The following is a 27,040-nucleotide window of genomic DNA, read 5'->3' as shown; positions in this document are numbered from 1 at the left end:
GTGGCTGAGAAGCAGGTTCCTCCAAAGTGGGGAAGCCTGGGGCATGTGTTTGCGAAAGCCTGTGAGGTCCTGCTGGAGTGAACTCAGCTTCAGATCAGTGGCCCCAGGCAAGGTTCACTCAACCCTCCGACCCCCACAACTCCCACCTGGGCCAGGACCACCCAGACTCCCGGTGCAGACAAGCTTCTCTGGGATGCTCTGACAACTCTGTAGGTTCCTGGAGGGGCTGTTGACCGCCCTCTTCCCTGCAAGTTTCATCAGGTTTGAAGCCGACGTTTCCTCATTCATAAACAGAGGATACTGGCTACTTTAGACTATTTCTGAGCACCTCCAGTGTTCCAAGCACAGGATGTTGGGGATACAACAGCGAATGATACCAAGTGCTGGCCCCAATGGAGCTTTTATTCTGAAAGGAAGGGTGGGGAGAGTTAGGGGCAGGAAACCAGAATAAACAAATAAACGCTCAAGACAATTTAAAAGTCAAAGATTATAAAGAAAACAGGACTGGATTGTGCAAGTGCTATACAGAAAACAAACCAAGATTGTGCAAGGTGTTCTGTTGGGATGGGGAAGAGGTACTGGCCCTAAAAGGAAGCAGGAAGTCAGGGAAAAAGAGACCTTTTCGGGATGTTTCTATTCCAAGTCCCCGAAGCCGTTGGAGGGGGTGGGGCGGGAGGGGCTTCTCTACCCCTTCCCTGCAAAGCAAGTGTGCCTGGGAGGGTTGTGAGTTCAGTCCTTAGGGTCACCGCCTACTCTCTCCTCCTTCAGCTTACCCTTCCGCCTCAGGGCGGTTGTGCAACCCCTGTCTCTTCTCCGTTCTGCAAAGAGAGCGACCAATGGAGGGCAGCAGAGCAGGGCTGAGTACCTCACAGCTGAATATAATTGCCCAGTGTCAGGCGCCATCGCGGGAAAGCCTAACTGTTGGACCTTACGTGCACTGTATTGTGTGCTATTGTCTTTACTTTGAATGAGAGTGGAGGGCGAGGAGCTGGGGCGGCACAGTCGTTTCTGGTCTAGAGCTTCTTACTGCTGAGCCGCCCCGCGTACCCTTGCTGGCCAGCGAGTGAGTTGCTCCGACTCCTTCCCGCACACGTGGAAAGTCGGGGCCCAGCCAGCGGCGTTGGCGGCTGGGGCCCCTTCCCCTCGGGCTGCCCAGGGGATCCCCGTCACAGCCGCAGCAAACATCTAAGGTGCAATTTCTAGCCGCCGCCCGGATCCTGTGGCCGACTTCACTCTTAGTGCGCGGAAGGGGGAGGCTCGGCCACCCCTCCGCGAAGCCGTGAGTGGGCGAGTCCGGAGCGGCTGAGCAACTGCCGTGGCTTCCGGTTCCGTTGACAGCTGCACCGAAAACCAGAGACCCGGCTGCAGGAGCAGGTGAGAGCCCCCTGGCCTCCCGCCTGGGAGGTGCGGCTCAAGGGCGTGGCGCGGTGGGCAGTTGCTCCGGCAGGCTCCCAGTCCCCGGCTCTCCTTCCAAGCTTCGGGACTAAGCTCCCTTCTCCAGTCCTCCCTCGGGTTTGTTTTCTCCGCAGATCTCGGCCCGGGCAGGGAGTTGGACCCTTGCATTCTCAGAGAAATTTGAGAAGCCGCCCCTACTGGGGAGGTCGCTCGAACCGACACGTCCCATCCAATCGCGACCCGGCCGAGTTGGAGGTAACCTGTCATAGGGAGATGATCTGGGAGAAGTGTTCTAGGCAGTGGGAAAAACCCGGAGGTGGAAATAAGCTGATGTTCGAGAAACAGAAAACTAGTGTGATTGGAATATGGCCATTGAGAGGGACAGTGGTAGGAGATGAGGTTGGAGAGGTGGTTTGGAGTCACAGAGAACCTTGTAGACCATAAAAACAAGGGTGGTTTTTAAGTATGTGTAAATCTTTTTTTTTTTTTTTTTTAAATTCTGTATCTTTTTGTTGTGCTGGGCTTTTGTTGCTGCTCATGGGCTTCCTCTAGTTGGAGCAAGCAGGGGCTACTTTTCATTGTGGTTCACGAGTTTCTCATTGCAAAGGCTTCTGTTGTAGAGCCTGAGCTCTAGGCATGCAGGCTTCATTAGTTGGGGCACAGAGGCTCAGTTGTGGCACATGGGCTTCAGTTGCTCCACAGCATGTGGAATCTTCCCAGACCAGGGAACCCTGCATTGGCAGGCTGATTCTTATCCACTGTACCCCCAGGAAAGCACACTCTATTGGGTTTTAAGCAGAGGAGTGATGTATAAGGTGAAGAATGGATAGAGGTGGGGGGTGTAAAAGGTTAAGTGTTGGGCCAGCAGAGGCTGTTCAGTTCTGTGTCAAGCAAAGGGGACTTTCTGTGATTTGCACAAACTTCTCTCCTTACCTGTTCACCCCAGAAGGTGCCCCTCTTGTGTTAGGATACTGAAGACTGAGGACAAGACCCCTGTGCACACGCCTGGGTGGGGATTTCATTATTTCACTCATGTCTCTTCCTGCCCAACCAGGACAAGTTTGAGTTCCGGTCCCCTGATTAGGAAGAGCATGTACCCACTGTGGACCAGGCCATAGGCCTGGGGAGAGAAGATGAGATCGGACTCCATCCCTGAGCAGCTCACAGTCTAGTGTGGGGAGACAGACATGTGAATGGGCAGTTACTGTGCTGAAGTGCTGAGAACTCAGATGTCTGTGGTATGGGGCACCCTTGATAGAGGTTTGGTTTGTGAAGCAGGGGAGGAGGCAGGGAGATTTCATTGAGGGCTTCATGGGGGAGCTGATGATTAAATGTCATCTTGTGTTCTTGCAGAGAACACTCTAGACATAGGAAGAGTGGTACTCTAGACGTAGGAACAGCTCATGCAGAGGAAGTGAGTGAATGTACAATTGCAAAGGCCTTCTGTGTCAAACCATGGCAGTGATGAGTAAAGGGTGACAGGATCTGACGTGTTGTTTTGGGGTGATCACCCTGGTAGATAATTTCTGTCCATGTGAGACCTTGGGGAGGAGGGCTTAGGACAATGGAAGTGAAATTCCCTGGATTAATCCTGAAGACAGACTCCCACTCATCCATCCTTGTTCTGGTGAAGATGACCAACTGTGACTAAGACAAAGTGGCTTACCCTGGACACACTGAATTGGCCTCTTGGGCTTTTCAGATGGAATACCTGCAGGCAGTTCTATTTTCCCATCTCGTTCATTAAAAAATTTTTCTTGAGGTAATCACACTTGTCAGTTCATGGTACGTTAACTGGTCCACACAAGCCATTTTTATCCTTGGCATTTATTTACATATTTCCCTTTTATCCCTATTCCTCCCGCCATTCCCTTCACCTCCGCCCCGACTGCAGAAAGCCACTCTCTTATGTGTTTGGTATATACCCTTTTATTTGCGTGTGTCCTTGGTTGTATACCTATATTTTAAAAGTGCATAAATGGTATTCTGCCTGGACTTAATTTTGTTTCTTTTTTTCCTTCAGTACCATGTTTTGGGATCTTACTGATGTTGCTGTGGTTTCTCAGTGCTACCCCACGTTCCACAGATGCATCTCCCAGATTTTACTTCCTTGACTTACAACTTCCTCTAGGCTCCTGAGTTGTCTCAAGCTCCCTGCCACAACACCCAGCACTGGGATAAAAATTCCATCTCCTTCCTCAGCTTTTTAATTCAGTTTCAAGTTGCTGACTTGGGCTTCCCTTTAATAATCCTGGAGAAGGAAATGGCAACCCACTCCAGTATTCTGGCCTGGAGAATCCCATGGAGGGAGGAGCCTGGTAGGCTACAATCCACGGGTTGCAAAGAGTCGGACACAACTGAGCTACTTAACTAACTTTAATAATCCTGGTATTAGTTGATGTCTGACAGGGTCATACTCTTTGACATTGGTGAGGTCCTAACCTTTCTTGAGCTGTGTTTATTTTTGGTAAATTGTGATTCTGGTTCCCAGACACTTTTGGCAAATACTCTTTTGTACTGCCATCTTTCCTAGTTGATCATCTCATAGGCTGTGAGGTTACTTTCCTGTTTCTTGTCATCATAAATCCTTGCTGTATACTCATTCCAACCACAAATATTGGCTGTGTTCCTTTCCTGGTGAGATGGTGGCCTGTTAAGCTGGTCCAGAGGACTGTGATGCAGAGTGCTTCAGAGAGGGGCTCTGGAGCCAGACTGCCCAGCTTTAGTTCGAGACCCTCTACTTTGCAGCAATGTGACCTTGAGCAGTTTACTTAATCTGAATTTCATTTTGTGTTCTGTAAAGTGGGTCTCATAATTGTGCCTGCCTCATAGTGCAGTTGTAAGAATTAAGTAAATTAGTTAATTATGCCAAGTCATTAGAGTAGTTCCTATCACATAATAAGCCCCTATGAAATATTAACTATTAATAGTAATAATTATAGTATATTATTTCCAACAGGTATCCCTGTTATATTTCGCTTGTAATGGTTCATATCCAGTTATAGGGTATTTCTTCAGGGAGCATGAAAAGGGGGGCATGTTTTCTAGACACGGTGATGAACAAATTCTAGTGTGATAGTGTCAGCCATATGGAGGGAGGACATGAATACCTCTCAAGGCCCTGCGTACCACTTCTCCATCACTCATCACCCGTTTGATAAGGAGACACTGGCTTCAGGTTCAGCTGAGGTGATGGGGCCAGAACTAACAGTGCTGGTGGGAATGGAGGAGGGTCTGGTAAAACTGGGAGAATCCCAATGGTCACTTTGGACACAGAACTCTCTTTGTGGTGTTACTCCGTACCCTTCTTTGAGAGAGAGAACAGCTGGCTAGATCTGATCATTTGAGAGGTGCATTTGATAGAACCCTCTCACTTTTTTGAGGGGAGAGCTTCCCTGGTGGCCCAGACAGTAAAGAATCTGCCTGCAATGTGAGAGACCTGGGTTCAGTCCCTGGGTTGGGAAGATCCCCTGGAAAAGGGAACGGCTACCCACTCCAGTATTCTGGCCTGGAGAATTCCGTGGACAGAGGGGCCTGGCAGGCTGCAGTCCATGGGGTTGCAAAGAGTTGAACACAACTGAATGACTTTCACTTTAAATCCTGTAGATGGAGGGATGAGGAGTGAAATCAACTCTGTCACTAACATTTTAAGGATTGTCTGTGTGTTCAGTGTCACAGGCTGCTCTGAAAGGGAAGGGAGCAGTGGCCCAGTGTTGAAGGGATTTAGCAGTGGGACCTCAGTGGGAGGAAAGGTAGAACAAGAAAAGTCAACTCTCTTTCAGTGGTATAATGAGAAGGAAAGTTGTGTTACAGTAAGAGATTTTCTAGTCTAGTGGGGGAGGCAGGCCCTCAAACAGATCATTACCCAGTGATCAAAACTGAAATAGAAGGATGCCAAGTGGGAGTGGAGAGAGCCAGGTGGGAGCAGGCTAGGGATAGTTGCAGAAGATGACCTCTGATGGCCCATTTTCTCCAGTAGTTGAGGAGGTGAAGGGTGATAGAGAGCATACCAAGGTGTGGAGCTGTGATGGAGTATAGATAGTATTGCCTACTGAGGGCTCTGCAAGGCCTGCTCTCCATTTTAATTAAAAAAAGAGATGAAGGGAATCCCCTGGTGGTACAGTGGTTAAGACTTCATGATTCCAGTACAGGGGTCATGGGTTTGATCCCTGGTCAGGGAACTAAGATCCCTGCATGCTGGGATCAGCCAAAAAAAAGGAAGAGAGATGGATGAAGATTCTGATGAAGAGTTGAAAACAATGAACACAGGAGTAATTTTCTTAACATGATTCAGAAGACCCCTGTCCTGTCTCCCTTCACCCTCCAGTGGGCACCCTGGCTGGGGGTTATGGAAGCTGTGTATGTACATGTTAGGCTGGGAATTTCTAAGCATTGAAATATGATACGGAAATGGTAAGGTGGGATCTGGAAGCCCTCTTCACTGCCCCTCTGACCCAGGTGGGGGCCTGACACAGTGGCTGCTATGGAGCAGTGTGCAAGTGTGGAGAGAGAGGTGGACAAGGTCCTGCAGAAGTTCCTGACCTATGGGCAGCACTGTGAACAGAGCCTGGAGGAGCTGCTGCACTATGTGGGCCAGCTGCGGGCTGAGCTGGCCAGCACAGGTGGGTGTCCCCTCATGAGAGTCCCACATCTGCCTCCCTAGGGGCCTAGGAGACCCCAAGGCTGCTTGATGACAGAGTTCTGGAAGGATGGTGGTTAGGGCATTGATAACATGGGTCCTTAGGACTCTTCAACAGGGGACAATGCAAGTCTCTGAACTATTTCAGAAAACTCAACAGAAATTGTTAATTTACCTGAGATCATTTACGTTTTCAATTTACTTTTCTATTTTGAATGTTTAAGACATTTTAAGATGTTTTCAAATTTACAGAAAAGTTCTAAGAACAGTGTAAAGAGTTCATATATATCCCTTTACCTAGATTCACCAACTGCTAATATGTTGCCATATTTGTTTTATCAGTTTTCTCACATATTCTTATTACTTTTAAAACCACTACAAAGTAAGCTGCAGATATTATACAGCTAAGTATGACCTAAGGTCAAGGGCATTCTCTTACGTAAGTTCAGTGTAATTATTAAAATCAAGAAGTTAAACAAGCCACTGACTAGTTTCTGGGAGGCAGGAGTAGAAGGTCTGCCAGTTGATGGTAATGGCAGGTGAGGAAATTAATGAGGACTATCCAGTAGAAATTCATGAATATTTATCAACCTTTGAGAATTCCATTGGTGGTGTGGATGAGATGCTGAAGAACAAGATGTCTGTCTCTAGAAATGAGATGTTGTAGAAGTTGGACCCACTTGAACAGGTAAAAGTGGATTTAGTTTCTGGCTTACACGTTAAATTCAGTGTTTGGGGTTTATTTGGCAACTCATGGAGTCAGTCGTAAGGAACATCCAGTAAAGCAGGAATTGGAGAGAATCAGAGTGTACATGAACAGAGTCAAAGAAATAACAGGCAAGAAAAAGGCTAGCAAGTTGGACAGCGGTGCAGCTTCAAGATTTGTAAAAAAATACCCTCTGGGATCCAAAACCTAATAATGCATCCAAAGTTCCCAATAGAGGAAAAAGTAAAAATTAACCTTTCGGTTTTGATGTACACATATTAAAAAGTACATAATTTTTATTGTTTTCCACAAAATAGATGATGATTATGTGGTATTGTAAGGTTTAAATGTATCCTTTATTGAATTCATGTATAAAACTTTGCATTTTAAATTTGTAATGCTGAATACTTTTTTCCTCAGTAAGATTGTTACCTTTATTGGTTTTCTTATAGAACACTATGAGGTTTTTAACATTGTGGTATATATATATTTTTGAACTTTTATTTTGTATTGGGGTATAGCCGATTAACAGTGCTGCGACAGTTTCCTGTGCGCACTGAAGGGCGCAGCCATTCATGTGCACGTATCCATTCTCCCCAGGGCTCCCCTCCCGTCCAGGCTGCCACGTGGTACTGAGCAGAGTTCCATGTGCTGTACCGTAGGTCCTTGTTGGTTATGCTTTTTAAATATAGTAATGTATACATGTGTACCCCAAACAACATTGTGGTATATTTTGTATTTATAGTTCACTGTCTCTTGATCAGACTTATTTTATTAGGTCACTCTTTCAAGTGTCATTTTATAAGCGATTATGAAATTTAAATTAAATGTTCTTTGTAAACATTTGTCTGTTTTTGATGAATAATGATTTTATGAAGTATGCTTAAGTTATAAATACATCTGTTTTCACTATATAGTTTTCACTATCTAGTATTAAGAAAGAATGAAATGAAATGTCCATTTTTTTCTGTGCAGTGATTTCATTGTGCTTTCATGATTTGCGGAAGTAATGCTTTTTGTGATATTTGAAGTATGAAAAGCAGGCATGGGAGAGAATCAGAGTGTACATGAACTTGAAGGTTATTCTTCAAGTCATGGCAGTTTGCACTTGTTTAGTCACTCAGTCGTGTTCGACTCTTTGCGACAACATGGACTGTGGCGCACCAGCCTCCTCTGTCCATGGAATTTTCCAGGCAAGGTTACTGGAGTGGGTTGCCATTTCCTTCTCCAACTTGGCCGCTGTGTCCCATTTAAAATAAAATATATTCTTATTAAATTTAAATGGGAAATGAGGTTGTACATTGATGGCTGAATTTGACATAATGGCTATACCCTATCAGTAAAGCTGTAAGTGTGTGGGATGTGTTCTTTAGTTTTCTCTTTTGAGTAAATTTTCCCTTGAAATCAGGAAGGTAGGTTTTAGAAATCCTTAGAAATGGAGGGATTCATGAGTTTTTGGTCCTTATACATAGTGCCCATAATTCTTTTGGCCTCACTTTTTCAGATTTCTTCTTGTTTCTGAGGCTACAGCAAGTATGTACAATTATTTTGGAACAACTTTGTATGTTATATAATGCCACCACTTAAGCAGAGGAGAACTCCAAAGGAGAGTGCCTTGTGTTTATATTCTGATTTATTGTTCTGCAATATTTGTTACAGAGGATTCTAAATATTAAAACTGTTTTAATATCTAACTAAGCCCATGAATTTTAATTATATACCATTAATGCTTTCAGTCTTTTTTTTTTTTTAACTTATTTATTTGGCTGCACTGGGTCTTAGTTTCAGCTTGTAGGACCTTTTTAGTTGTGGCATGTGTAATCTGGTTCCCAGACCAGGGATCAAACCCACACCCCCTGCATTAGGAGCTCAGTCTTAGCCACTGGACCACTAGGGAAGTCCCAACGCTTTCAGTCTTTGAGTTCACATCATTATGTATAGGAATGCCAAGTACAGTGAAGTACTTTAATTTTTGAAAAAGAAGTCTTACATTTTCCCATGTGATTAATTCTCCATAAGTAACCTGGAATAAATCGATTTCTTGGTTTATGGTAGCAGATATGGGAAATGGTCTTCAATGTAATGAATTTTGTAAAGTGTATCGAACTCTTTCTGTGGCACATGAAAAGGAAGACACAGAAAGACAGATGCAGATAGATGCATCTGATAGATGCAGAAGTCTTCTGATGCAGATGTCAGACAGTTTTTGAAGTAGAACATTCATAGTTATTGCACTCCTTTTTTCACCTTCATCCCCTCTAAATTGTAGTTTTTAAAAAAGTAACTTCTTTATGAGAGAAGTAAATGTTAAGATAAAAAATTAAGTGAATATAGCTAATGAATATAGCTCATATTTCAATTCGCCATTACCCAGTAATTTTCATAAAGCATTTTATTTCCCGGTCCAGGCTCTGATCTAAGATCAAGCACTACACGTAGTTTCTTGTGTCTAATCTTTAGTTTTTTAGTCTGGGATATTTCTACCACGTGCTTTTGTCTTTCAGGACATTGACATTTTGGGAACATTAAGGTCAGTGATTTTGAAGAATGTCTCTTGATTTGAATTTGTTTGCTCTTTCCTCATCTTTTTTTTTTTTTTTTTGCATTTTGGGCAGGATTACTTCAGAACTGATGTGTTTCTCAGTGCATCACATCAGGAGGTACAAGGTATCAGCTTGTTCCATTATGGGTGATGTTAACTTTGATCACTTGGTTAAGATGGTGTCTGCCAGGTTCCTACACCCTAATAATGTTAATATTTCTGTCTGTAGAGTTAATAAGTAATTTGTGGGGAGATACTTTGAGACTATATACATTTGCTGTGCTTCTTCAGACTCTGCCTCATTGGTTTTCTCATCCCTTGACAATTCTTGCCTGAACAAATCATTACAGAGTTAGCTTCAACATAAGTGGTTTTTCCTGCTCTATCATTTCCTATACACTTGTTAGTAGGCATTTAATATAAGAAAGAAGCTTGCCCATCTTCCTTAAGTTCATGCTCATAAATTCTTATTTTATTCAATGGGTTACAATCCATTACTGTTACTATCAAGTTGTCTAAGATTTGACAAGAGGTAACCCCTATTTCCTATGTCCTTTTTTTTTGGATTGAGCTATAACTCACATTAAAATTTACCCTTTTAAAGTATACAATCTAGTGGATTTTAGTATATTTCCAGAATCATACATTCATTACCACTAATTAGAGAACATTTTCATCTCTCTCAAAAGAATCCCCCACCCATTAATAATCACTCTGTCAGGTTGGTTTATCTCTCTTCCTCAGTTCTTGTCTGTCACAATAAAAATTTGGAACAATGAACTAAAAGGTTTAAAACAACAAACAAGTTAAGAGCTCAGTTCAGCTCAAGCAGATAGATCTTTTATAAGACACTCACAAGACATGGGAGCAGGCCGACCCCAAAGGAGTTGTCCTCCCCTTGCCTCTTGGCTTCCTGTCGCCTCCTATTGGTTATGCCCTGTGCAGAATAGGGCTTACACCCACCAATAATCAACGAAAGGGAATGCAAATGGGCATATGCTCAAGGCCGATTGACAATTGGAAGTTCTATAACAGCAGGCCCTGGTGTTTATGACTTCCCATAATTCAGTCTGTTATAATCATATATACATATATATATATATACACACACATTATAATATATATATATATATATATACATGTTATAATATATATATATAGGGCTTCCCTGATAGTTCAGTTGGTAAAGAATCCGCCTGTGATGCAGGAGACCCCGGTTCGATTCCTGGGTCAGGAAAATCCACTGGAGAAGGGATAGGCTACCCACTCCAGTATTCTCGGGCTTCCCTTGTGGCTCAGCTGGTAAAGAATCTGCCTGCAATGAGGGAGACCTGGGTTCAATCCCTGGGTTGGGAAGATCCTTCAGCGTACGCTCAAGGCCGGTTGACGATTGCAAGCCTGCAAGCAGGCTCTGTTGTTTATGTCTTCCCATAACTCACTCTGATAATAATCATATATACATACATACATATATATATATATGTTATAATCATATATATATATATATATATATATATATATATATATATATATATATAGACAGACTATTTATGAACCCTAAATGGGCTCCTAGCTACCTAAGGTTACTTGGAGAAGCCCCTGTGGTTAGTTTATATCCACTGTGTGCCTGGGATGCATGCGCAGGAGTTGGAAACGTCTCTGTGGTTATTTTTGTGGCACATCTGTGAGCTCTCCTGGGTGTATCTGGGATGGAGTTTAGAGATCAGCTTGCATCCCTTTCAGCCAGGCCTCCCCTGGTTGCCCATGTTTAACTTCCTACCTTATAATTCCATTTCTGCTTCTCCAGCCCCTGGCAACCACTAACCTGCTTTCTGTGGACTGTTCTGGATACTTCATATAAATGGAATCATGTAATATATGACCTTTTATATTCTTTCACTTAGTGTGTTTTCAAGGTTCATCCCTATTGTGCCATGAATCATTGCTTCATTCTTTTTTATGTGCTGGGTCATATGGTAACTCTGTGTTCAACTTTTTGAAGAGCTGGCACACTGTTTTCCAAAGTAACTGCAACTTTTTGTATTCCCACCAACGATGTATGAGAGTTCCAGTTTTCCCACATCCTCACCCACACTTGTTTTTACCTGTTTTGTTTTTGGTTATAGCCATCCTAGTAGGAGTAGGCCCAGCCGCCACCTCCTGTTTGTATTTGTCAGGACTCATTCAGGTAAATGTGACAGAAACCTAGCTCAGACTAGCTTAATTAAACAAACACAAAGTGGGGGGTTGGGCTGCTGGGTTTATAGTCTCAAGTAACTGAAAGGCCCAGCCCAGTTGGATCTGGGTGCTCACATGATGCCTTTAGTCTACACTGACTTCATTTTCAGAGCAGTGCTCTCTGGAGGTGGCCCTGGTGCTCCAGCAGTTGCAGGAGTGCACATTTTGTTTGTTTAGCAAGCTGGCAGAATGCATTTCTCTTCCAGAGCTTCTGGTCTCGGAGCTGAGACACTCCCTGCTCCTCATGGGTCATGTTATCTTCCCTGGGTCATATTTTCCTCCCTGAACCCAGAGGCTACCATCTAAAGAAGGGGCAGAGATGCTGGCTGGAAGAAGGCGCCTGGCTGCTCTTCTCTATTCCAAGCCCCACACGCTTTTGTAGTTCATGTGGTTCACCCCGCCATGGGGGTGGAAAGCACTGTATTGTGAGACAGAAACGTCCTTGTGCTTCCCTGATGGACCCTGCCTGCCTGGTGTCCTCTGGGTTAGAGGCATTAATGTGTGGATAATACTTTATGATTCAAAGCCTTCCCACGCGGTGTCTCCCTTGAGATATTAAGGAACCTTCCGGCGTGGTGGTGAGGAGCCAGGGCTTCAGATCTGTCACTGCTGTGAGCTCTGGCAAGTTACTGCCTCAGCTTCCTCAGCTGGAGTATAGGCTACTAACAGTGCCATTGCACATAATGGTAGTGAGGATTAAATGAGCTAAAACCAAGTACTTACCACAGTAAGTGCCAGAACAGCTTCATTTCACAGCAGCCTCCAAGGCCAGTGCTATCACCTGTTTTATAGATGAGGAAATGAAGACTCCAGGCAATGAACTGGCTTGTTCCAGTTGGCTAATTGCAAGTCATACAGTTAAAGAGTAGCGGGACCCAGAATAGGAGCTGAGTCTTTCACTCTGGAGTTTAGGGCTGCTTCCCAGGCCTCCCTGCTGGCATTTAGAATAGGGAGGCCGAGACAAGGTCTGCTCCTCTGTGTCCGAGTCCTGACTCATTACCATTGTTTCTCTGCAGCCGTCCAGGGAACCCCTCTCTCAGCTACCCTCTCCCTGGTTATGTCACAGTGCTGCCGGAAGATAAAAGACACCGTGCAGAAACTGGCTTCGGACCACAAGGACATTCACAGCAGTGTTTCCCGAGTGGGCAAAGCCATTGACAGGGTGAGCGTGTGGGCAGCTCCAGACCGGGGGCGGGAATACCTGTGGCGTGTGTGTGTGTAGCAGGGCTCCTTGGGAGGCCAGTGTGAGAAGCGCAGGCCTGAGTCACAGGGCACTGTCTCTCGTCCTCATCAGAACTTTGACTCTGAGATTTGCGGTGTGGTCTCCGACGCGGTGTGGGACTCGCGGGAGAAGCAGCAGCAAACCCTGCAGATGGCCATTTTGGAGCACTTGTATCAGCAGGGCATGCTCAGTGTCGCTGAGGAGCTGTGTCAGGTAACGGGCTCACCGGGGAGGTGCTGGGACCTGCCTGTTCTGCTTTCTGCTTGGTAGCGTTCTTTACATTAGGACCCCATTGTTTTTTTTATATCCAGACAGGTCAGTTTATTTACATGACTCAGACATGTGTGTCAGGGGAACACCTGTTCTCAGAGACCCGTCTCCAGTGGACAGTTGGCCTGGCAGGGCATCCTCGCCTCTGGACTGCACATGGGGAGTCCAAGGTTTCCGTCAAGACTGTGCCTTTACCTTGTTTCCACTGATGCAGTCTTTCCTTAAATGAGTTCATCTCTATTTTGAAAATTGCATTTAGTTTATTAAAACGAAAAACAACAAAAATAGTTCATCCATTGCTCCCACCCCCTACCCTCCTCTTCTTTTAAGCACCAATCTGTTCTTTGTATTTATGAGCTTGGTGTTCTCAAAAACTTTTTAGATTCCACACGTAAGTGAGATTATACAGTAGCTGTCTTTGTCTGGCACATTTCATTTAGCATAATGCTCCCATCCATGTTATCACAAATGACAGGATTTCCCCACTTTTTTTAATGGCTGAATGCGTGCGTGCTCAGTTGCCCAGTCGTGTCTGACTCTTTGCAGCCCCGTGGACTGTAGCCCACCAGGCTTCCCTGTGCGTGGGATTTTCCAGGCAAGAATACTGGAGTGGGTTGCCATTTCTTACTCTAGGGGATTTTCTGACCCAGGGATTGAACCCAAGTGTCTTATGTCTCCTGCATTGGCAGGCGGGTTCTTTACCACCAGTGCCATCTGAGAAGCAATATTTCATTATATATATATACATATATATATTTAGATAGTGAAGAATCTGCCTGCAATGCAAGAGACTTGGGTTTGATGCCTGGGAAGGGAATGGCTACCCACTCCAGTATTCTCTTCTGGAGAATTCCATGGACAGAGGAGCCATGGACACAAGGACAGTGGGATACAGTTGATTGGGTTGCAGAGTCGGACATGACTGACCGACTGTGTATGTATGTATACATATATATATATATATATATATACCCCCCACATTTTATCTATTCATCCATAAATGGACACTTAGGTTGCTTCCTTATCTTGGCAATATATTTATATATTGTAAATAATGCTGCAGTGAATAAGGGGGGAGCGGTACAGATATCTTTTCAAGTTAGTGCTTTCATTTTCTTTGGGAAAATACCCAGAAGTGGGATTGCCAGATCGTATGGTAGCCATATTCTCATTTTCTGAGGAACTTCTGTACTGTTATCTGTAGTGGCTGCACCAGTTTACATGCCCACCAGAGGTGCATGAGGGTCCCCTTTCTCCACACGCTTGCCAGCACTTATTTCTTGTCTTTTCGATAACAACCATTCTGACAGGAGTGAGGTGATGACTCACTGTGGTGTTGATTTGCATTGCCCTGATGATTAATGAGGTAGGGCATCTTTTCATGTGCCTGTTGGCCATTTTGATGTCTTCTTTGAAAAAATGTCTCTTCAGATATTCTCTCCATTTTTTATAAGAATTTTTTTTTTTTTTTGCTATTGAGTTTTTATATATTTTGGATATTAGTTCCTTAGGTAACACGATCTGCAGATATTTTTTCCTATCCTGTTGCCTTTTCATTTTGTTGATGGTTTCCTCTACTGTTTGATGTAGTCCTGCTTGTTTGTTTTGCTTTTGTTACTCTTAAAATACATTTATTTTAGAAATCAGTGCCCCTGCCATAAATGGAAGGTAGCTACAAAATATATACAATAGAAAGTGAAATTATTAATTTCTAGCTGGATTTGGGTGTCCGCCAGAGTTCTCAGTGCCTGATAATCCTTTTCTTAAAAGGGAAGACTAGTAAAATGACCAAGTTGTACTTGTCAGGTGTTAAACGACACCCTGGCAGTGAACGTAAAGGATGCTTTCCCTTAATGTAATTAGGGGGATTGAAAGAGAGTAATTTTCTCTCCATGCTACTCAGTGTGGGTCTCCAGTACCACAGCAGATGGGGTGGGGTTTGCAGTCTGTCCTCTGGGAGGCCAGCATGTGGCACTCAGCCTCCCAAAACTTGAACTGGGAAAAAGAGGAGTCCAAGGGACTGGCAAGAGACCATGGCCCCTCTCTGGCTTGTCTTTGGTGGATGAGGTTTTACTAGGTGTGGAGCAGAGAAGTTTGGAAACACAGTCCTCCAGTGGTAGATGGCTCTCTCTCCCTCTAGGAATCAACACTGAATGTGGACTTGGATTTCAAGCAGCCTTTCCTGGAGTTGAATCGTATCCTGGAAGCTCTGCATGAACAAGACCTGGGGCCAGCACTGGAGTACGTTGGCCTTTGGGTGGTCCCACAGGGGACAGGGCTTGTCTGCTCTTCACGTCACCCAGCATACTTGACACACCTCCAGCCCTGTCTCACGGGCCTCACATAAAATTTTGGAGGCCCTGCCAAGCCCCCTTCTCTTGCCTTTCTAGCTCCCACTCAGCTGGCCTCTTTCTTCCCAGGTGGGCTGTCTCCCACAGGCAGCGCCTGCTGGAGCTCAATAGCTCCCTGGAGTTCAAGCTGCACCGACTGCAGTTCATCCGTCTCCTGGCAGGTGGCCCTGAGAAGCAGCTGGAGGCCCTCAGCTACGCCCGGCACTTCCAGCCCTTTGCTCACGTGCACCAGCGGGGTACGTGCCTGGGTGCTGGGGTGGCCCCTACAACATGCATTCCCTTATGCTGCACTGCCTCACATGCTATATGGCATGCCCCCTCCCCCCAAAAAAAGATTTGCTAGTACTGGAGCAGAGGGACAAGAGCCTGAGACCCGCTCCTTGACGCGGCTGGAACGATGGGGAAGAAACTGAAACCCCTCCCTACGTCATGCTTACCACAGATGCAGCCCTGAAACCTTACTTCCTCACTGGATTTTAGGGGAAACTGGCTTTGCCAGAGGGCATTTTAATCCTCGATTGGCCAGGTCATGGGCCTGGGAGCCATGGGGCACAGCCTGCTCCCCATACTGCCTCTCAGCCCTGCCATCCGAGGGCTGGAGGCAGAGTCTGGAGAAAGGCTGCCTCCTTGCACCCTGATTCCCCTTTGCCTTGTAGAGATCCAGGTGATGATGGGCAGTCTGGTGTACCTGCAGCTGGGTTTGGAGAAGTCACCCTACTGCCATCTCCTGGACAACAGCCATTGGGCCGAGATCTGTGAGACCTTTACCCGTGACGCTTGTTCCCTGTTGGGCCTTTCTGTGGAGTCACCCCTCAGTGTCAGGTATCGTCAGCCTTGTGGGCAGTACAAGGGGGCGGGCTGAGGGAAACCCAACTTGTCAAGGCCCTGCCCTGTCCAGAGATGGTGTTCAGTGCCTTCACAGACCTAAACTGGCTGCTCAGTCACCCTTCTAGGTAGGAATTACCTTTCATTCTAGTACCCCTCCCAGGTGGCGCTCGTGGTAAAAACCTGCCTGCTATGCAGGAAACATAAGGGTAGGCAGTCCCCGGGTAGGCAAGATCCCTTGGAGGAGGAAATGGTAACCTGCTCCAGTATTCTTGCCTGGAGATTCTCATGGACAAAGGAGCCTGGTGGGCTACAGTCCATGGGGTCACAAAGAGTCGGACGTGGCTGAAGTGACTCAACACACACTACAGTTGGAGAACAGATTTAGAGTTGTGGCCTGGGGTCACCACAAGGTCAGTGGCAGAGTCAGGGTTCCCATTTTGTAAGGTCTCTTGAATGAAGTCCATGCCTCCTGCACCTCACCTCTGGGTAATCACAGGACCCTCTGACAGCCTGGCCTTCTGGCCACCTCATGTCTTAAACACCACCTCCCTCAGGGAGACTGAGCAGCTGAGTCACAGGTGCTGAGAGCTTTCACTTGGAAGGCTCCTTTACAGTCATATTCTCCTCATGGCTTCAAACCAACTGAAGAGTTACAGGTACTGCTACCCTCATTTTACAGGAAGAAACAGAGGCTCCTAAGGCCTCATAGGGAATGAAGGTCACCTGGACCTGACCCCACATGTACACGTGTGGTGTATGTACATACAGTGATGTACTTTATTTAGGCTGGCTGTGGAACCAGGCATGGGGCGCATTTGCCTGCCTGGTCGCGATAGGCTCCATCCTCGTTTCTTCCCATGGACTCTGGTTGCAGAACAGTCTTCCCCAGCACGAACACAGGCACCTTAGGATGGTTCTGTTTGCACACCTGCTCTGTGTATTGCAGGGGTTTGGCACCCCAGGCTCCAGTCAGTTGGTTCACCATCCCCACCCCAATCCTAGTGAAAACCGAATCTACTTTTTCCCATTTCTAAGTGCCCTGGTTGATGACCAGCTATAGAGGTGCACTGTGATGACAGAATGGGGTACACAGGCAGGATGAGGCCCTTCCAAACATTAGTGTCCCTGTCACACCAAGGACGTATCAGTGGATAAACAGGTATCTGTCCCCTGGATGTTCCTTTTGTCCAAATTTTGGGGTGCACTAGAATGACTTTCTAGAGTTAAGACATAGAACCACATATGTGGCTTTACGCGTAACCTGAGAGATTTTTAAGGACTGGTTTGATCAAGTGCCACTTTGAAACCCTGTGCTGAGTCATGTACTGACAGTGTGCTGGGCCTTTTGTCTGTCTGCTGGGCTCTTGGTCAGGCTGGTCTCTCCAGCCCCTGCTCTCTGTTCTGCAGCTTCGCCTCTGGCTGTGTGGCGCTGCCTGTGCTGATGAATATCAAAGCTGTGATGGAGCAGAGGCAGTGCTCTGGGGTCTGGAGTCACAAGGACGAGCTGCCGGTGAGGCCCAGCAGGGGGAGGTATGGGGGAGCACTGGGGAGGACAGCGCCACAGGAAAGGGGGCTCACCCCACTGTTGGCCTCCCCAGATTGAGATTGAACTCGGCATGAAGTGCTGGTACCACTCAGTGTTCGCGTGCCCCATCCTCCGCCAGCAGACGTCGGATTCCAACCCTCCCATCAAGCTCATCTGTGGCCATGTCATCTCCCGAGATGCACTCAACAAGCTCATTAATGGAGGAAAGTAAGTTCCTGGGGTTCTGTTCCACCTTAGGTTGATTCTTCTGCTGGCTGGCCACCTGAGACATTCTTGGTTCTTCTCCCTTTATAGGCTGAAGTGTCCCTACTGTCCCATGGAGCAGAACCCAGCAGATGGGAAACGCATCATATTCTGATTCCTGCTGGGGAGGAACTATGTTGCAAGAGGTCTTTCACCCACCAAGGTCTGTCTTGGTGGGGGTGGTTGGCTTCCGTGAACTGTGGTTCATTTCAGAGCACCTGGCTGAGGAGTGCCACCACCAGCAGGGCCGGCCCTCTGGCAGAGGCCAAGGAGGGAGATGAGACATCCTACAGCAGGCAGCTGGCTGGCTTCCTGACGAACGGCAGGGAAACTCTGGCGTCTTGTACTCCTGCTCTGCCTCCTGCTCTTTATATCTGCTGTTGACTGGTGGCAACTGACAGAATAGCAAAGGACTTGGTGGGCACAGCAGATGTCTTCCATCCCTGCCCTCAGCCAGATCTCTTCCTGCTACACCAAGGCTTGTGTCCCCTCCTCCCACTGTACAGCCTCACAGCTCTATGTGTCAGTTCCCCACTGTAGTCCGGGATAGAACTGAATGCCATTGTTTTATAACTTTGAGCAAATATATTCACAGGCCTTCTCCTTACTTTGCCTGCCTTTAGCTTCACTGGCAAAGAATTACCGAGATGTAATTACCTGTGCCCACCGTGCACAGGTGCTGGGCCTGCTGGTTGGGAGCATGGCAGCCACAGAGTGTAGTTGGAAAGAACCCAACCTGCATGTGATTGGGAGAAAATGCTAGGAGATGGCAAACCCTGGGCAAGACGCTTTTACATATACATAATTGTATTACCTCCTCGTTAGAAACGGGTGTGAAGGGATATAGAAAGATGAAATGACTTGCCCAGAAGGGCTCACAGCTTATCAAGAAGAGAGCCTGGAGTTTAAACCAGTTCCAACCCTCAAGCTCAAGGTCCTTCCAGTTTATTGCAGGGTGCCTGAAGCTTGGCTGCTGTGTGTACTGAGTCTGCGCTGGGCCTCTGAGAGCAGGAAGGCACTGTAAGTCTAAAATGTTTGAAGAGATGAGGTTACTGGGGCCATAATGGCAAAGTAGGAGAGATGGCCTGGGATTCTGCATTAGCTTCAAATACCTACTTAAAATTTACTGTGTGGGCAGGTAAATTGCGTCCATCAGCTTCCCAGTGGCATTTAAGGCTCTTGGGGGAAAAAGCAAAGAGGAATGGGGGTGTCCCCAACATAGGAACTACAGGCTCTATGAAGTGGGTTCTGGGCTCAGCTGGCTTGCCCTGCAGCTCCCAGCTACTTTAGAAGTAGAGTGGAAAGCTTAGGGTGGGAGCAGGGTCCGTTCTCAGCTTGAGTCCAGCACTGACCCTGGTGGGCAAGCATTCACACCAAGCATTATACGGAGGTTACTTCTGCTCTTTCCTCCCCACCAACAACTTGGCCCCACCAGTAGTTGCTGCTTAAAAAAAAACACCCGCAGACTCACCACATTTTAGTTTTAGGATTTACTTCCCCCACATCACATTCTTGGAACTGTCTTCACTGAAGCTCAACAGGAAACAAGCTCTGTCAGAGAAGATGCTGGCTCTGCCGTTGTGAAGTAGCTGTTGGAGCTGCTTGGGAAGAATACTGCCTCGGGACCACAGAGATGTCTGAACGTGGGGAGCAGGAGGGCAGCCAACTGGCCTGCCACCAAGCCACTGTTTTTAGAGCAGGTGCCCAGTTGTGCCTAAGTCCTTCACATGGGCGGGGGCAGGGCTTGCACCTCCTCCAGGCACTCGTCATAGGCCTCCTGGTATTCCTCATGGGGCTTGACCATTATCACGCAGGTGGGGCGCTTAGAGCCAGCGGCTGCACCCAGGTCCTGCAGAGAAGGAAAAAAGCTGTTTGGAACAAAGGCCACACAACCTGTGCACCAAGGAGTCACAAACTGATGATCCACCAGCCTAATCCAGCCCACAGACATGTGCTAGTCAGTCAGTGTTAACATTTTGAATTGGTTGCCACCATCTAAACTCAGCAGACTTTCAAGCTGTGGTCCAGCAACACTGGGCCTACAGTTCCATATGGCAATTGTGAAAGGGCTCCAGCTCAGTAGGGGCTGTCCCCTTAAGCAGGGCCTATGCTTTCCAGGGCCCTGCTATTCTCCACCCCTTGGAGCCGAGACCTGGCCTCTGTTATATAAGGGTAAGGACAGCTGCAGGTCCCTAGAACATCCCTTCTGAACACTGCACTCACCTAACAGGACTGACACATTCAAGTTCACCTTCTGTTTCATTCCCACAGTCCCATTTTACAAGGAAGTAGAAGTACAGAGAGATGACTTATAGGCATTCCCTCATCTGGGAAGCAGCAGAGCCAAGAATCCATCCAGGCCTGTCTTTAGCTCCAAAGCTCATGCTGTTTGCCACTATGGCCTGCTGCCACCAACCTGATCCCAGACCCTCTTCTGTGCTGACCAAGATCAGGGGCTCAGGGGCTCCTTACCGTCTTAGAGGGGATATAGACATATGGCAAATTCCGGTCTTCACACATAACTGGGAGATGGCAGTATACCTCAATGGGTAACGTGTCTCCTGCCAAAACCATAATCCTGAAATAAGAGAAACCACTGTCATTCCCAGCTTGCTGGTTCCCTTTTCATCCATAAGGGAGGCCTCTGAGCTGGGCCTTGGGGGCTACAGAGATGGGTAAACTGGCCCCTGCCCTCAAGGAGCCCCATCATGTATGTCTCCCAAACTTAAGAAATGCATTCAGATTTGTTTGGTGAGTGCATTCCTCTGGGGAGGTGATCTCTGTTGCCTGGCAACAAGTAAATGCCACCAAGTGTGACAAAAGGTACTGTACCAGGACAGATGAAGTATGAGAGATGCCAAGGAGTAACCGCTCAGCTCTCCTTGGACAATCAAGAAAGGAATCAGGAAGCAGCATTTGAGAGGAAAGCTGAATGATGAACATCTGTCAGGCAGCCCACGGAGGGGCTTTGTTGCTGCCAGTCACTTAAGTCATGTCCTACTCTTTGTGACCCCATGGACTGTAGCCTGCCGGGCTCCTCTGTCCATGGCATTTTTCCAGGCAAGAATACTGGAGTGGGTTGCCATATCCTTCTCCAGGGGAATCTTCCCAGATCAAGGATCGAACCTGCATCTCCTGCCTTGGCAGGCAGATTCTTTACCACTGAACTACGAGGGAAGCCCATAGAGGGGCGGGGGGCAGGGAAAGCATTTAAGGTTGAGAGAATCAGAAAGATACCAGATACACAGGGGATGGGTGTTGTCGGGAGCCAGGGATGGCTTTGGAATTCAGAATGGGGAGATGAGGCTGACAAGAAGGCTAGAAAAACTAGTCACATATAAGGGTCTTGAGTGTTTCAAGGCTCATTCCTAAGAGTGATAGGGAACCAAGAAAAGCTTGCCAGAGAATCTATAGCTGTTCTAGCTGGCAAGGTGATGGGGTTCTGCGACAAGGGCCTCAGGAGCCCTGATGACAGAAGGAAGAGTCTGTTCTAGGGGAGCAGAAAACACAAGGAAAACTCCTGGGTTCAAAGCATTACTTTGAACTAACTAGCAGGCTCCTAGTTTTCCTTTGGCTCATAGACTGTCCTCCTATATAGGCTCCGCTTCCTTTGAGTAGCCTTTATTGTTTTTGGCCGTGCTGTGCAGCTTGTGGGATGTTAGTTCCCCAACCAAGGGTGGAACCCTGGCCCGCTTGCAGTGGAAGCATGGAGTCCTAACTGCTGGACTGCCAAGAAATTCCTGAGAAGCCTTTCAATGCTGGTATTCCTACAGCCTGGTCTTTCTGCTCTGTCAGTACGTTCTCTCAGCTGACCCCATCTGTAACCAAGGCTTCAAGTGCCAACTCTATATTGACAACTCCCAAATCTGTTCTCTCCAACCCAACCCTCTCCCAAACTGAACACCCATATAGCCACCTGCCTATCTGACAGTTCTGCTAGGGAGAGGGTTTCCATATTTAAAAGGCACCTTGAAAACGTCTAAAACCAGACTCGTGATCTTATACAAATCTGGCTCCCTCACTGTTCACTGTCTTAGTGAACGGGCCCTCTGTCCATCTGCCTGGAGCCCACACCTCCTCACTCTGTATGCAAAAGTCCTCTCATCCATCCACTTTAATTCTCTCCATCTCTGTCATCAATAACCCAATCAAAATTGCTCTCATCTCTTCTGCACCAGAGTAGCCACCTATCTCAATTTCTCCATCTATTCTTCCACCTCTCATCTTTTCCAAAGTTGCCAGAAAAACCTTCTAAAGGTGTAAACATAATTATGTCACCCCTCACTTTAACACTCATTGGCTTCCAAAACTCCTGAGTACAAAAACTAAACTTACAATGGCTTATAGAGTCCCATGAGAAAGTAGCACTTCTATCCACTACTACCCTCTCCTGCCCTGGAATCTACTTTCTTCTGGCAGAATGCCCCCCAAACCCGGAAGCCACAAACTAATCCTATATCTTCAGACCTCAGCTACCCACCTAGGTCAGACTCCATAGAGCACCAAATCCTCCCAGCATTATTTAGCTCTTGAGCACCTACAATGTACCAGGCACTTCTGAAAATAAAGCAGTGAGAGGCTTTATTCTGTTCTCAAAGAGCTTGCTTTCTGGCCTGAGTGAGAGGGACAAGGAATAAAAATGCAAATAATTTTCAGATCCTGAAAAATGCCAAAAAAGAAAGCTGTAGGATAATGAAGTCATTCTCACTGCAACCTGTACTTTTCCTTCATGCTTACCCATGACAACTTGTAATTTTGTGTGTATTTGATTACTGCCATTGTCTCCCCATAGCACAGTGCCTGAAAAACAGTAGACACTTGGTAAATAGTCGCTAAGTGAATGAAGCTGGGATCAATCCTAAGTAAGTTGGCTTATACAATTTGGTTCCCCTGGAATTCACCTTCCCCAAGATGTCCCTTTGAGCTCTTGTAAGTGGTATCGACATCTGTACGGAAGGGAATGTATCTTCTGCATACGACCCAAGTCAGAGCACTTTTACCAACTACCTGTTAAGTAGCAGGACACCATCCCCGAAATCCGGCGGAGGGTAGGGGGGATTCTTACCCTTTCTCGCCTTTGTTGATAAATTTCTGAACCTCCTTCACCCCGCGCCGAATCTGCTTCTGCTTCACGGCTGCAACGACAGAACAATCAGTCGGGGGGGCCTCGGCCTGCCACCCGCGTCCCGCCCCGGCTCGGCGTGCACCGCACCTTTCTTGATGCATTTGTAGAGCTTCCGCGTGAGACGGCGAGAAGCCAGAGGCTGCGCGATGGGGTTCAGATTCACCAGCAGTTCATGGTAAGTGCGCTCTCCGCAGCACGCGTCCGCCTGAGCCTCCGGCCCGTCCGGATCTGCCTTTATTTTGGTCATAGCAGCGACTGTGGCAACCTACCACTCAAGGAACAAGTCCACGCGGCCGGCACTTCAGAAATCACTTCCGGGTCGTGCTACTCTGCGGGAAGAGGCAGTAAGACATAGCCAATTAGGAAACAGGGAGCTCCGAGGGGTGGAGTCTTGGCAGTAGGGGCGGGGCCACCCCCTCAATGCGGGCGGGGCCACCCCCTCAATGCGGGCGGGGCCACCCCTTCAATGCAGGCGGGGCGGAAGCGGTTTAGGACAAGAGTTGGCATGCAATCTGTGAATTTGGGCAAACTCCGGGAGATAGTGAAAGGCAGAGGAGCCTAGCGTGCTACAGTCCATTGAGTCGCAAAGAATAGCACACAACTTCGCGACTAAACAACGGAGGGCCTATGAGGCGAGGGGCGAAGGCCGGAGGGAGGCGGGCCCTGGAGGAGGCGAAGAGGGACTAGGATCCGGGCTTGGGTTTGTGTGAGAGTTCAGCGTCACAGGTGTTGGCGGTGCGAGGAGGAAGCTACCGGTATGGGCGTGACCGCATCTAAGTGGACGGGAGCCTTGCTCAAAGGGCGGGGTCTGCGACCAGGGTTGTGGAATGGGAAGTCTTAGGTGTGATTCCAAACCTCCTTAGAATCTGATCCCTCACTTGGGCAGTTCCGATCCCCATCTGGTGCCAGGTCCTGAGTTGGTCCTGGGTGCTGTACCCTAGGTGCCAAGGTTAAGGTAAAGCCTGGCACTGCTTGCGATTTCTTCGTTCTAGCATGGTTCTCACACACTGCTTTCTCTCTACTGGCGAGGGATGGAGCCATTCACTCACTAAGCGCCTCGGTCTAGACCGCTTTTCTTCGGAGAACTCGGTACCACCCTTTCCGCAGGTATCTGCTCAGCTAGCTGTTAATCACGGGAGAGATTCTCCTGACCAACGTACCTAAAATTAAAGTTATCTGCCTACCTCCCGCCGGCATCCTCTAACCCTCTTGTTTTCTTCGTACTTCCCGCCGCCGCCTGGCGTCACACCCACAAAGGGCATGACGGAGACCGCTGGTGGGAGCTGAGAGGGAAGACAATGTGAACACGGGCTGAGACTTGAGGGTGGGGAAGTGCGCTGAGTAGGCGGCGCGTTTGCAGTTAACGCTAGAGGATTAATTGGGCTACCCTGGTGGCTCAGATGGTAAAGAATCTGCAGGCAATGAGAGAGACCCGGGTTAGATCCCTGGGTTGGGAAGATCCCGTGAAGGAAATAGCAACCCACTCCACTCCAATATTCTTGCCTGGAGAATCCCATGGACAAAGGAGCCTGGAGGGCTATAGTCCATGGAGATCGCAAAGAGGGACACGACTGAGCGACTAACACACACATACAGTGCTGGGGAGGTGAGCAGGCCTAGACTGGGGTGGATCTCGTACCTCTGACATTTCTTGTACTCTGTCTTGGAACGTTGGATGAATATTTGTTGTTATTTAGTCGCTAAGTCGTGTCTGACTCTTTTGTGACCCCATGGATGTAGCCCACCAGGCTTCTCTGTCCATGGGATTTCCCAGGCAAGAATACTGGAGTGAATTGCCATTTCCTTCTCTAGGGAAATCTTCCCAACCCAGAGATCAAACAGGCGTCTCCTGTATTGGCAGGCAGATTCTTTACCACTGAGCCACCAGGGAAGCGAATCATTGCTATACATCAGTTGCCTTTGATTATGTGGTGGTAGGCGGGCCATTTTTGTAGTGGAACAGGCCAAAAAGTGGAACTTTAAAAGTCTGCAGGTGGCCTTGACAGCAGGGGACAGTTACGCCAACTGAAAACCTGAACTTTTAACCCTGAAACCAAGTGCAGCCATTACATAAATATACAAGTACTCTTGTTTTCAGACTTTAAACTTTTTATTTTGTATTGGGATACAGCTGGTTAAAAATGTTGTGGTAGTTTCAGGTGAACAGGGAAGGAACCCAGCCATACATATACATGAATCCATTCTCCCCTAAACACCCGCTCCCATACAGGCTGGCACATAACATTGAACAGAGTTCCTTGTGCTATACAATAGGTCCTTGTTGGTTATCCATTTTATTTTATTTTTTTAATTTTTTAATTTTTTTAAAATTTTATTTTATTTTTAAACTTTACATAATTGTATTAGTTTTGCCAAATATCAAAATGAATCCATCACAGGTATACATGTGCTCTCCATCCTGAACCCTCCTCCCTCCTCCCTCCCCATACCATTCCTCTGGGTCGTCCCAGTGCACTAGCCCCAAGCATCCAGTATCGTGCATTGAACCTGGACAGTAGTGTGTACCTGACCTTCCCCAAATCCCTAACTATCCCTTCCCTCTGGCAACAATAAGTCATGTTCTGAGTTTGTGACTGTCTTTCTGTTTTGTAAGTTCATTTGTATAATTTCTTTTTTGAATCCACATATAAGGGATGTCATGTGATATTCCTCCTTTTCTGTCTGACTTATTTCACTCGGTATTACACTCTTTTGGTCCATCCATGTTGCTACAAATGGCATTGTCATTCTTTTTAATGGCTGAGTAATATTCCATCATATATATTATCATACCTTCTTTATCCATTCCTCTGTTGATGGACATTTAGGTTGCTTCCATGTCTTGGCTATTGTAAACAGTGCTGTAATGAACACTGGAGTGCTGGGAGCCGGTGAAACATTCCACTCGTGACAAAGGTCATGAGGAAGGAGGCTCGGCATACGCAAAGGCGGGATCGAGCCTCGGGAGTCTCCCCGGATATTCTCGAGCATCTTCCCCCAAAAAACCAGAGTCTGCCTACTTTATTGCTTTGTGCTCTCACCTCTGACTTTACTGGGGGCTGTCCCCCACCACCATCTTGCTCTGTCTGTCAAAGAGTTAACTTACAGCTCCAATTAATAAAGTTCCTGGGCAATTAGGAGTGTTTAAATCCATACCCCTCAGATGGCTCTCTAACTCGCCTGACAAGTTTACCCGGACTCCTACAGCTATGCATACGATTGTTTACAGTCTCCCAGCCTCGAGAGGCGCAGGAAGCTTAAGATACTCAAATAGCTTAGAGCCTCTCAGAGAATTAGAAACTGTCAGAATAAACTAGTAAAAGATTTCATTGATGAGCCAATGCTTGTTGCCAAGTTTTCACATCCCCTGAATTGTATCCTTGAATATGTATTCATTAATATAGTTGGTATGTAGAAAAAATAAGTAGTGGCCTTGGTGTTAGTAACTTTAGACCCTTAAGGTAATAAATTCTTTCCTTTGTTGTAAACCCATTACACATCCGCCCTATAGGAATGCAATTTTATCTTCGGAAGATGGCGCCAAACCTTAAAATAATTACTCTTAGAGAAAATAAGTCTTTGTTGATAAGTCCTTGTCAAGAGTCATAAAATGTTAGTAGGCCTTCTGGCCAGAAGATGATGTAAATCACCTAAACCATTTGTATACAATAAATTTGCAGGAAAGAAACCCTGGTTTTTGATAAGGATCTAAAACTGCTGACTTTGCATCCCCTATTATCCTCTATGTGTAACTTAGGGTATATAAGCCCCTGTTGAAAATAAAGCTACGGGCCTTGCTCACCAACGCTTGGTCTCCCCATGTCATTCTTCCCTTTAACTTCCAGCTGAGTCTCCATCTGGAGCGCGGAACCCACCGTGCTTACTAATTATGCCTGGGCTTCTCAGACCCACTTGAGAAGGTGTCCAGGGGCACC

The 27,040-nt window shown here is 46.9% G+C and overlaps 2 protein-coding genes and 1 pseudogene across 10 annotated transcripts; 2 read left to right on the top strand and 1 right to left on the bottom strand.

Annotated features, from left to right (window-relative positions):
* The first annotated feature begins 831 nt into the window (after positions 1-831).
* On the top strand, positions 832-18,587 carry RMND5B (required for meiotic nuclear division 5 homolog B). 9 transcript variants are annotated; one of them, XM_027546807.1, is made up of 13 exons: positions 832-1,374; positions 1,530-1,650; positions 5,854-6,017; positions 9,356-9,407; positions 11,409-11,470; positions 12,587-12,682; positions 12,815-12,955; positions 15,153-15,253; positions 15,433-15,599; positions 16,020-16,185; positions 17,599-17,701; positions 17,790-17,944; positions 18,032-18,587. In XM_027546807.1, exons 3-13 carry the CDS (start codon positions 5,940-5,942, stop codon positions 18,093-18,095), a joined length of 1,185 nt encoding a protein of 394 aa, XP_027402608.1. In that variant the 5' UTR covers positions 832-1,374; positions 1,530-1,650; positions 5,854-5,939; the 3' UTR covers positions 18,096-18,587. The 9 variants fall into 9 exon arrangements, with proteins under 9 accessions (XP_027402608.1, XP_027402607.1, XP_027402610.1 ...); XM_027546806.1 differs by lacking the exon at positions 9,356-9,407 and adding an exon at positions 9,245-9,270 and having other exon boundaries at positions 834-1,374; positions 12,537-12,682; XM_027546812.1 differs by having other exon boundaries at positions 856-1,374; positions 12,537-12,682.
* On the top strand, positions 6,465-7,397 carry LOC113895516 (annotated as a pseudogene).
* Positions 18,588-19,451: 864 nt separating the features above from the next.
* NHP2 (NHP2 ribonucleoprotein) lies at positions 19,452-23,424 on the bottom strand. Its single transcript, XM_027546816.1, has 4 exons — positions 23,193-23,424; positions 23,046-23,115; positions 20,453-20,558; positions 19,452-19,829 (listed from the first exon to the last, which is right to left on the bottom strand). The coding sequence occupies exons 1-4, from the start codon at positions 23,350-23,352 to the stop codon at positions 19,704-19,706; spliced, it is 462 nt and encodes a 153-aa protein (XP_027402617.1). The 5' UTR covers positions 23,353-23,424; the 3' UTR covers positions 19,452-19,703.
* Between the last annotated feature and the right edge of the window lie 3,616 nt (positions 23,425-27,040).

Source organism: Bos indicus x Bos taurus, chromosome 7 (assembly GCF_003369695.1).
Source record: "Bos indicus x Bos taurus breed Angus x Brahman F1 hybrid chromosome 7, Bos_hybrid_MaternalHap_v2.0, whole genome shotgun sequence".
NCBI classification, from domain to species: domain Eukaryota; kingdom Metazoa; phylum Chordata; class Mammalia; order Artiodactyla; family Bovidae; genus Bos; species Bos indicus x Bos taurus.
Note: the sequence above shows the minus strand (reverse complement) of the source record. Positions and strands in the feature narration are given on the sequence as shown.

What these genes read in the sequence shown, in the direction of transcription:
- NHP2 (XM_027546816.1), bottom strand. Translation starts at nt 23,352, where the DNA reads ATGACCAAAATAAAGGCAGATCCGGACGGGCCGGAGGCTCAGGCGGAC. An exon ending in CTACAAATGCATCAAGAAAG is followed by an intron (nt 23,116 to 23,192) that starts GTGCGGTGCACG and finishes CTGTCGTTGCAG; the next exon opens with CCGTGAAGCAGAAGCAGATT. An exon ending in ATCAACAAAGGCGAGAAAGG is followed by an intron (nt 20,559 to 23,045) that starts GTAAGAATCCCC and finishes CTCTTATTTCAG; the next exon opens with GATTATGGTTTTGGCAGGAG.
- RMND5B (XM_027546806.1), top strand. Translation starts at nt 5,940, where the DNA reads ATGGGCAGCACTGTGAACAGAGCCTGGAGGAGCTGCTGCACTATGTGG. An exon ending in GACCTGGGGCCAGCACTGGA is followed by an intron (nt 15,254 to 15,432) that starts GTACGTTGGCCT and finishes CTTTCTTCCCAG; the next exon opens with GTGGGCTGTCTCCCACAGGC. An exon ending in TGCTCACGTGCACCAGCGGG is followed by an intron (nt 15,600 to 16,019) that starts GTACGTGCCTGG and finishes TTTGCCTTGTAG; the next exon opens with AGATCCAGGTGATGATGGGC.